The sequence below is a fragment of the Terrapene carolina genome, unplaced genomic scaffold (genome assembly GCF_002925995.2).
Source record: "Terrapene carolina triunguis isolate 2854851 unplaced genomic scaffold, T_m_triunguis-2.0 Scaffold88, whole genome shotgun sequence".
NCBI lineage: Eukaryota > Metazoa > Chordata > Testudines > Emydidae > Terrapene > Terrapene triunguis.
The window spans coordinates 18,155,345-18,165,878 of NW_020664439.1; the positions used below are offsets into that span (position 1 = coordinate 18,155,345).

The window sequence follows — 10,534 nt, forward strand, 5'->3', positions numbered from 1 at the left end:
TGGTCACTGTCAGAGAGCATTTTCTAGAATTTATTGACATTGATGATACTATGGGAGCTGGTATGACAAATGTGCTTCTTAAAAACTGGAAGATATGGGAATTGTGATAGCTGACATGAGAGGTCAGGGCTACAATACTGGTGCCAACATGAGAGGAAAGAACAGAGGAGTGCAGACACGGATCTGAGAGTTAAACCCTCAAGCTTTTTTTGTCCCATGCAGTTCTCATTCATTGAACTTGGTGGTCAGTGATACAGCATCAGCTTCTAGTGAGGCTGCTGAATTTTTTAATGTAATTCAAAGCATCTATGTATTTTTCTCTGCATCAACTCATTGATGGCAAATTTTGAAGCAACATCTGGGAACATCCTCTCTGACACTGAAACTACTGAGTGCCACATGATGGGAAAGTCGAGTGGAGGCTATAAACCCTATCAAACACCAAATTGGGAATGATAGATGATGCCATAGTTGCCATTATGGAGGATAATGCTATGACAGGAACTGTTCGTAGGGGAACAGTGGCAGAGGAAAATGGAATCACCAGAAACATACATAACTTCAAATTTCTGTGTGGCTTAGTGTTGTGGCATGACACACTGTTTGAAATAAATGTTGTAAGCAAGAGACTCCAAGGTGTTGACTTTGATATATCTGGAGCAATGGAACAACTGGACAAAGCAAAGTCATACCTACAGTCTTACTGGTCAGATGAGGGATTTTAAAACATTCTGAAGAGTGCACAGAAGTTGGCAGAGGAACTTCACACTGAAGCTATTTTCCCACCCATTCAAGAATACAAGAGTCCTCGAAGAAGACATTATTTTGATTATGAGGCACGGGATAATCCCATAAGAGACCCAAACAACAATTCAAAGTTGAATTCTTTAACCAGGTGCTAGATTGTGCAATATAGTCGGTTGAAGAACGTTTACTGCAGCTCAAGGAACACAGCAGTATATTTGGGATGTTGTATGATATTCCAAAACTCCTCACTATACCTGAAGAAGACCTACACCAGCAATGCAGGGCACTAGAGACAGTATTGACACATGATGACATGTGCGATATTGATGTGAGTGATTTAGGTGATGAACTGAAAGCCCTTTCAAGATACATTTCAGCAGGATCAACTCCAAAGGCTGTCCTGGAATATATGTGCACAGATAAGATGACCACCCTCTTTCCAAATGCTTTTGTTGCTCTGCGCATACTTCTAACACTTCTTGTAACAGTTGCCAGTGGAGAACGCAGCTTCTCCAAGCTGAAGTTAATAAAAACATATCTATGCTCCACAATGACACAGGAGACGCTGGTCAGCCTTGCAACCATCTCAATAGAGCATGAGTTGGCCCAGACTGTGGACCTTCAGGAAGCAGTTCAAATCTTCGCAACCAAGAAGGCACGGAAAGCACTACTTTGATTATTCAAACAGATAAAAAGGCCAGTGTTTATTATGCAGGCAAGAAAAGTTACATTTGCTGTTCAGGCGTTTCAAAGTTAAGTGTTACTTAAAATTTTTGAACAAGGCATTTTAAGTTGTTAGTTCTCCTTTATTGGGGTAGGTAGCAGAGCAGTACCATTAGAGAAGTACAACAGGAAGAAGGCAGAATTGAGACCTTTCAAAGTTTTGGCCCAAGCGAGGGGGTATGGGGGCATCATTTGATTTCCCCGCCTCACGTGCCAAAATGTGGTGGGCCGGCCCTGATTAGTAGTCTTGCAGATCTTTGGCTCTGGTGATTGCTAACTGAATATGGAACTGTTACTTCTTACTCTGATGACTTGAAAGCAGAGCTCAAAGTAGGGAGAAAAAAGAAGGGGATTCATGTTATGCTGCAGAACAGGTCTAAATTTGAACAGAACCCAGTATTTGGTAAAAATCAGAGATTTCTGCAGCATATATCCAGTCAGTTCCACCCATTAACTGTTTTCTCTTTTCCTTATTTTATTTCCATTAATATACTGTTTCATTCTGAGAATCTTGGCATCCTTCCTTCTTATTGAAGTGAAATATAAGAAACTTTATACAATAGTGCCTTGCTAGTCTGAACACTTTGTAATCCTCAATAAAATAAAATGGAGGCATTTTAACATCACTCAGCAAACATTAAACAGCAGAGTATTGCAATGAGCTCTCATTATTGGTATAATTAAAAAAAAAGTCAAGCATAGTTATTAGGATGCTGTGAACTGCTATTACAAAAAAACCCAAAATGACAAAATAAACAAAATACATTTTGTTATCATTACCCTGGATTTTTGTTATTATTGTATTTTTAATTCACAAAATTCAGTAATTCACAATGAAACTTCCAGTCATTATTAATGAGGTTCTATCTAATAAAGCCCAACAACTAATTTAAATATTAATTTTAATGAATTATATAAAATAATTCTTATATAAAAGAACATCCGGTGATGTTAAAATCATGATTTATGTGTTTTATCATTTGGTTTTTAAAACATTATTTTGTCATTGGAGCTTTTTAATTTTTGGAACCTCTAATTTCTCTATAATGGGATCAAATGTTAAATGTGATTATCTGATAAACACAGTCCTGGAGCTCTAAGTCCTCTGTTATCCATGGAACAGATACAATATGGGTAGCAGCAGTTCAAGTTTCCTCACACTGCCACTTCAATATGTCTCAACCCTGACCTTGGAGGGACCATCTCTAGGGTTGAGTTCAGTTTCTTTGTTCATTCAGGCTAAACTTCATCACTTGCACCTCTGGCCATTCAGAAGGCTGGAGGCTCTGATTTTAAATACTGGATATCAGCCAGATTGCAAATATAAAGAATTGATCTGGCTATTGAGGAACAAGAGAGAGAGATGCTTGTTCTCCTGTCCCTGCTACTGAGGAGCTGCCAGAGCTCCTCCATCCCTAATCTGTTTGTAAATATTATTTAAAGATTTGTGTAGACCTTGAATGAAACATTATGACAGAACATACTTTGAATATATAACTTATGATGTATATAAATGCATTTGAATTACAAATGAATGTTATTTTTTTTAGCTCCTTGGATAATTTACCCATTTCTACAGAATGGGTCAACTTTTGTATGAAAATTGAGTGGGGGGTAGAGGGGACCCTTTAAAATTAATTCTGAAATACAGGGCCTCACCCTGTAAACTTTTACTAGTGAGAATTGTAGTTACTTCCCTGACAAGTCACCCTATTACCATCAATATTGTTTGCAGGATCAAACCCAAGTTTTTTTACTTGAAAATGCTATTGCATAACTTCACCCTCCCTTTTTACCTGAATTAAAAACAAAACAAACCTGAAAAAAGTCCCCAATTACAGAGCTGATTTTTTGTAATAGCTTTTAAAAGCAAATTTAACTGTTAACTCTTTTTTTTGTTGTAGATGACAGTCATGTCCCATTCAAAGGATCTCAAGGATGACTTTCATAGTGACACGGTACTCTCCATTTTAAATGAACAGCGCATTCGGGGTATTTTATGTGATGTCACTATAATTGTGGAAGATACTAAATTTAAAGCCCACAGTAATGTACTAGCAGCTTCAAGCCTTTATTTCAAAAATATTTTTTGGAGTCATACGATCTGTATTTCCGGACATGTCCTGGAGTTAGATGATCTTAAGGCTGAAGTGTTTACTGAAATACTTAATTATATCTACAGTTCCACAGTAGTTGTTAAGAGACAGGAGACTGTAACAGACCTTGCAGCTGCAGGGAAAAAACTGGGAATATCGTTTCTGGAAGATCTTACAGACATTAATTTTTCAAATTCCCCTTGTCCATATGCATTTTGTATAACTGAAAAAGGGGTGGTCAAAGAAGAAAAAAATGAAAAAAGACATGAAGATTCAGCTGTCACAAATGGGCCAAGAATCACAAATGCTTTTTCAATTTTTGAAACTGAAAATAATAACAATTTGTTTTCTCCACTTGACTTGAGAGCAAGTTTTAAAAAGGTATCTGAGACAATTAAAGCAACCAATGTTGGCCTTGATAGGGATGATGTTGGAAAAGATGCTGAGCCAGCCAGTACGTTAGCTGAACACTCCTATGCAGTTTCTTCTGGAGGTGATGCTTTTCAAGGAACTCCTTTTTTAGAACATGACAGCAGCCCTCTGTATAAAGTGAGTGAAGACAATTATGAAACTCTTCAGACAACACCTCTACTTCAACCAATAAAACAAGCATGTGGTACACCAAAGATGGCCTTTAAACCCCAGCGTACTGGTTTGGCTATAACAAAAATATCAGCCCCCAAAGTAACCAATACAGAGGTTCAACAAGAAGCAGTTACAGATCAAGTGATTATTCCTTTTCCTCATGATAAGGCAGGAGACTTACTTTTTTCCACAGAAGAGGAAAATAAATCTGCTAACATCCCTGGACCCATAGCAACAGTTATTCCACCTGTTTACAGATGTAACTGTTGTACCAGATCATTTGATGACAGAGCTTTACTCAGTACCCATCTTCAGCTTCACACAAATCATCAGGAACCTTTAATATGCAAATACTGCAGCAAACAATTTGCAAATCTTAACAGACTGGAGAATCATGAACAAGTCTGCAGGAATTCAGGCAGCATATCTGTTCAGAGTGGAAATGAACAAAAAATGTTAGACAACTATACTACTACTGATGAAAGAAATGGAAGCTCACATGGAAACACAGAGCCTCTGTTGTCTGAAAACAGTATTACTGATTACTCCAGTGCAAACTGCACCTTGCCAGAAACAGATCATTTGGTTAAAGTTGTTGATGGGCAGATATTATATACATGCATTGTTTGCAAACGTAGCTATGTAACACTGTCTAGCCTTCGAAGACATGCAAATGTGCATTCATGGAGAAGAACTTATCCTTGCCATTACTGCAACAAAGTGTTTGCATTAGCTGAATATCGTACCAGACATGAAATCTGGCACACAGGGGAAAGGCGTTATCAGTGCATTTTCTGCCTTGAGACTTTCATGACCTATTATATACTAAAAAATCATCAGAAATCTTTCCATGCAATTGACCATCGACTTGCAGTAAATAAAAAAACAGCTAATGGAGGCTTAAAGCCTAGCATGTATCCTTACAAACTTTATAGGCTTTTACCTATGAAATGCAGAAGGCTACCTTATAAGTCCTACCAGAATTCTTCGTATGAAAATGTACAAGCAAGCAACCAAGTTAATGAAGCAACTTCTGGTACCTGCATTATTCAGAATTCTCTCAACTCTGAACTACCTTCGCTGAATTTTCAAAATAATATATTAACAAACAATACCACTATTTCCTTGAATACATCTTCATGCAATGATGCAACATCATCTATGAATATTCAGAATGTTTCACCTTGGGCAGTAGGAATGTTAAATTCTGACCTACAAAGTGACTTTTTTACTGCAGAAAAATCAGTGCCCCAAGCTGCAAATGAACTTAGTTCTGGTTCTCAGGAATGTGATTCCTCCGTTCTGTCTTTCAGTAATGTGAGTGAAAATTCAACCTCTGTTATTAACTATAGCAGCTCAGCACCCTCGGTTATAATGCACAGTAGTAGAGTTTCATCAGTAATAATGCACAGTAATGCAGTCACTTCTATGGGAAGCAGTAAGACAATATCTTCCAATAATACAGCCACTCAGTCCATAAAAGATGACTGTAAACATGGGTCAGATAATTGTGGCAAAGGCATTACTAAAGCAAAAACTATTAAAGAAAAAAAGAAAACACTTCTGTACAATAGAGGAGAAACACTCGAGGAGTTACAGTATATTACAGGATCTGGAGGTTCATCTAACAAGACTACAGATACTGTTCAAGAATCAAGTAAAACTGAAACCTACATTGCAAAGCCTGCCTTACCTGGAACATCTACAGATAGTAATGTTGCTCCTCTTTGTCAAATAACAGTAAAAATTGGGAATGAGGCTATTGTAAAAAGACATATTTTAGGTTCCAAACTGTTTTATAAAAGAGGAAGAAGGTCTAAATGTGAATCTGAACAGGACAATCAGCCTCAGGAGACTGAAACAGAGAGAAAAGAAAGAAGCCCAACTAGGCTTTGCAGATCAGAATGTATGGAACTGACTGAAATGTGCGATGATGTAAGTGATCAGGATTCCAATGACAAACCTTGGAGACCTTATTATAATTACAAACCAAAAAAGAAATCTAAACAGCTAAGAAAAATGAGAAAAGTCAAATGGAGGAAGAATCATGGAAACAAGAACTCCAGTAGTGAAAGTGAAAATACATGCAATAGAGAGTATGCACTTAGAAAAATTCCTGAAGAAAAGGGCATCAATAAAGAAGGAAACACAGAAATGCCTAATCTTCATTGTGAGCTCTGTGAGAGAGAGAAATCTTCCACTGAAGAAATCCAGGAACCTATACATTGGCATGTACCTATTTCAAAGCCTTATATTTGTGAATTATGCCAAAAGCAGTTCCAGAGCCCATCCACACTAAAAATGCATATGAGATGTCATACTGGAGAAAAGCCGTATACTTGTAAAACCTGTGGTAAGTGTTTTTCAGTTCCAGGAAACCTACAGAAACATGAACGTATTCACTTGGGTGTCAAGGATTTTGTCTGTCAATATTGTAGTAAGGCATTCACTTTAAATGAAACGCTCAAAATACATGAAAGAATACATACTGGAGAAAAACGCTACCACTGTCAATTCTGCTTACAGAGTTTTTTATATCTTTCTACCAAAAGGAATCATGAGCAAAGACATGTACATGAACACAATGGAAAAGGATATGCTTGTCTTCAGTGCCCCAAAATTTGCAAGACAGCAGCTGCTCTTGGAATGCACCAGAAGAAACATCTATTCAAAAGCCCAAGTCAACAGGATAGAAAAGAGTATTTGTGTAATGAACTCTCTAAACATTTGGAAAATCAACATTTCATTGACTCAGATGGGAACGAAGTTAATAGTATACAGAGTATGACTCCAAAAGTTATACTTTGAGTGACAGTTGTCAAAATCAAGAAAAGAGCACTGGAGAAAAATATATAGAAGCGTGGAATGCAAAGGAAACTCCAGATTTAGGCAGGTTCAAAAAATGTAGATAACATTTCTTCATCCAAATAACTTTCATATATTAGTACAGTATATGCAAAAAATACACTGCAACAGAAAAGCTAGGAATATTTGCAATAGTCTAAACATAGCATGAGGGAGAATAAAAGCCTGATCCAAAATAGTTCTGCAACAGTAAATGGCTGTAATACATTCACAGAAGAAAACAGTAGGTCCAGTCAGAACCTTTTTAGTCGGAGTTACAGGCAACTAGCCACTGAACTGTCTTAAATGTACAATACTGTATTTGATTCTGAATCACTCTGGACATAATAAAGGCCAAATATATGGGTTCAGAGTACATTCACTATGAAGAATTTGTGCTACAGAAGATGATGTGATGCATTTATACTCAAACTTTCATGGTATTGTGTTTATAAATGAAAAACAAAATGTAAAAGATCATGGCCTAATGTATACAGTATCTTAAAATAATCCGGTAAAGATAGAAAATGTTTATTGAATGTGAGTATGAAGTATAGTTCAGTTTTGGAAAACTTTTCTGTATCTCAAACCTTAGTTTATACTGTTGTATGATTATTACATTTTACACTATCTATATTCAATTTTACAATTACATTGATAAGCAGTGGGTATCTGAGTGTCAATGAGGATTGGAAACCCTGATTCATGATACTCCTGTGGTATTCAATAAATGTTCATCTTAAATATTAAGTCTTCCAAGCTGCATTAGTCCCGGAAAGTCCAGCTATCAACTGTATGTCAGGCCAATTAATCCAGGGGCAAGTCCAGATTTATTGTTGTAGAAGCCAAATGAAACACACTCCAGCTTCGTGGTCAAGGAGTTGTGGAACTGTCCAGTGTAAAGACCTTGTGTAAATACATTTCCCACCTTCCAGTGGCTCTGCAACTCTTGAATTTTTGGAACCATCTCGCTTCTCATTGCGGGATGCTTAGTCCATGAGAGTTCCTCCAGCTGGAATAATTCCACACATGCCATGAGCAGGAGTTGAACTAGCTCTTGGTCTTCAAATGAGTGGGCTAAAACCAACAAATAAAAAATTACCCTTTTGTTTTGCTTTTTTGAGTGGTAGGGGTGGGGAATATTTAGTTTCTTTCATCCATACGTCAATCAGGGTTGTGTCATTGCCTCTACACACTTTCATCCATACACACATTTGAGACAGTCCCCTGTGGAACTGGGGCATAAGCCAGTTTACTGTGGAGGAGGAGTGGCCTTCTGCCCTGGCAGGCTTTTTAATTTAGTGGGGATAGGGGCTTGCCCTTGCCCATAATCCAGTTACTGTTTCTTAGAGTATGGTGTATTAACCATTGGGCCACATGCTGGCCCAATTCTCTCTCTGACAACTAAATAGAGAGCTAATCATATGCTTTGCATTGCAGCGTCTTTAAGGTTCTTCCCTAGATGAAGAATGTGCATCCAGGGAAGAGTACCCACCACCAAACTTCATGCCATGAGCCTGATTTCTATATATATGGTGATCAGTCTTGGTAGAGATGCAAATTCTGTTTCAGTAAGAAAGGAGCCAGTATTCTGAGACTGTTAGAAAGGGAGTACAACTCCTCTCTGATTAAGGATTAGTCTCTGAGGCTGCATGCTCACAACCTGGCTCAGTGTTCTTCTCTGGACAGACAGCAGTCTTCTATGGTGAACACAATTGCTGGATCCCACATCCCCTGGGTCTGATTAGAGCTGGGTCAGTGTTCCGAGCTCTGGGTCTCTGAGTTTTTCTCTCCAGGAACGTTTAGTTTGTGGCAAGTTGGGGTGTGAATCTACCCTGCACTCATCAGCATGAATCTCTTGAAGTCAAGGATGATTGTCTTTCATGGATTGTCCATTTCAAATGATCTGTGGGGCTGCTGATGGCTTGTAAGGCCTATTCTGGAGCCGCAGACTCTGTCACAATGCAGACATGTGTTTCTGAGCAGGGCAGGTGAACCTGGGATATTGGTTCGGGCCATAGCACAGTCTTTCTGTTGCTTCCATTTTTCTGTTACATGTAGTTGCATCTGATTCTCAAAGTGCTGAGTTCTCTGCCTCAAGCAGTTCCTCCATTGTTGTCAGTCCTGGGTTATATGTTCCCACAAGTTGATGTCAATATTGCATTTCCTCATATTAGCCTTGAGGATGTCCCTATAGCATTTTTTCTGCCCTCCTCTGATGCATTTGCCTTGGTTGAATTGCGAATAGAAGACTTGTTTTTGGCAGTCTGGAATCAGGCATCTGGACAACATAGTTTTCCCAGCGAAGTTGATGATAAATAACCATCACCTGGATGCTCGTAATATTGGCTTGTGAGAGAACGCTCATGTTAGAGTGCCTATTATCCCATTCGATTTGGAGAATCTTATGCATACAGCATTGATACTTTTCCCATGCCTTACGATGTCTCCTGTATGTTGTCCACATTTCAGCTTAGTAGGGTGGAGATCACAACAGCTTTATAGACCATGAATTTGGTTTTGGTTCTGATGTTGCAATCTTGAAACACCCTCTTTCTCAGATGACCAAAAGTTCGGCTTGCACATTTGAGCCGGTATTGGATTTCTTCATCAATATCAACTGTCTGTGAAAGGTGGCTTCCAAGATATGGAAAGTGCGCAACATTCTTTAGAGGGTTATTGTGGATCTGTATTGCTGGTGCTGGGAATTGTGCACCAGGAGCTTGCTGACGGAGGACCTTTGTCTTCTGGATGTTAAGCATCAGTCCCATTTTCTGATATGCTTCAGCGAAGATGTTGATGATCACCTGAAGATCTATTTCTGAGTGAACACACACTACAGTGTCATCAGCATACTGAAGCTCGATGACTGAAGTCAGCGATGTTTTAATTCTGGATTGGAAGCAGCTAAGGTTGAACAGCTTGTAATCCATTTGGTAGATTAGCTGCACTCCTACCAGGATCTTATCTGTGATCAAATAAAGCATCGTAGCAAGGAAGATGGAGAAGCGCGGGCGGGTAATGACACAGCCCTGATTGACACCTGTCTTAACCTTATAAGGAGCCATAGTAGACCCATTATGGAGGATCACTGCTTGTATGTCATCGTGAAGGAGATGAAAGATGGTGACAAATTTCAGTGGACAACCATACATCAGAAGGATTTTCCACAACGCTTCCCTGTTAATGGAGTCAAAGGCTTTCGTCAGGTCAGTGAACGCCATGTACAGTGATCTGTGGTGTTCTCTGCATTTTTCCTGCAGCTGGCAAGCAGTGTCATTAGTGCCTCTAGATGGTCTAAACCCACACTGAGATTTAGGAAGCATGTCTTTGGCAAGAGCAAGACGACGGTTCAGGAGAAGTCTTGCAAGGACCTTTCCTGCAGTTGCTAACAGAAAGATTCCTCTATAATTTCCAGTTGGATTTATCTCCAAAATGATGCAAACAGAAAATCAGCCCAGAGACACTCACGGCTCCAATAAGCGTGATCTCTTCCACCAATGCCTCAGCAAAAATACCTTGAACTAGCCTGCCACAGA

At 38.8% G+C, this 10,534-nt stretch overlaps 1 protein-coding gene across 1 annotated transcript; it reads left to right on the plus strand.

Moving 5' to 3' along the window:
- Positions 1-2,584: 2,584 nt before the first annotated feature.
- Positions 2,585-6,959, plus strand: ZBTB38 (zinc finger and BTB domain containing 38). The gene is made up of 2 exons (XM_024210872.2): positions 2,585-2,680; positions 3,375-6,959. Exon 2 carries the CDS (start codon positions 3,375-3,377, stop codon positions 6,957-6,959), a length of 3,585 nt encoding a protein of 1,194 aa, XP_024066640.2. The 5' UTR covers positions 2,585-2,680.
- Positions 6,960-10,534: the final 3,575 nt, after the last annotated feature.

Coding starts and splice junctions, on each gene's coding strand:
- ZBTB38 (XM_024210872.2), top strand. CDS start 3,375: ATGACAGTCATGTCCCATTCAAAGGATCTCAAGGATGACTTTCATAGT.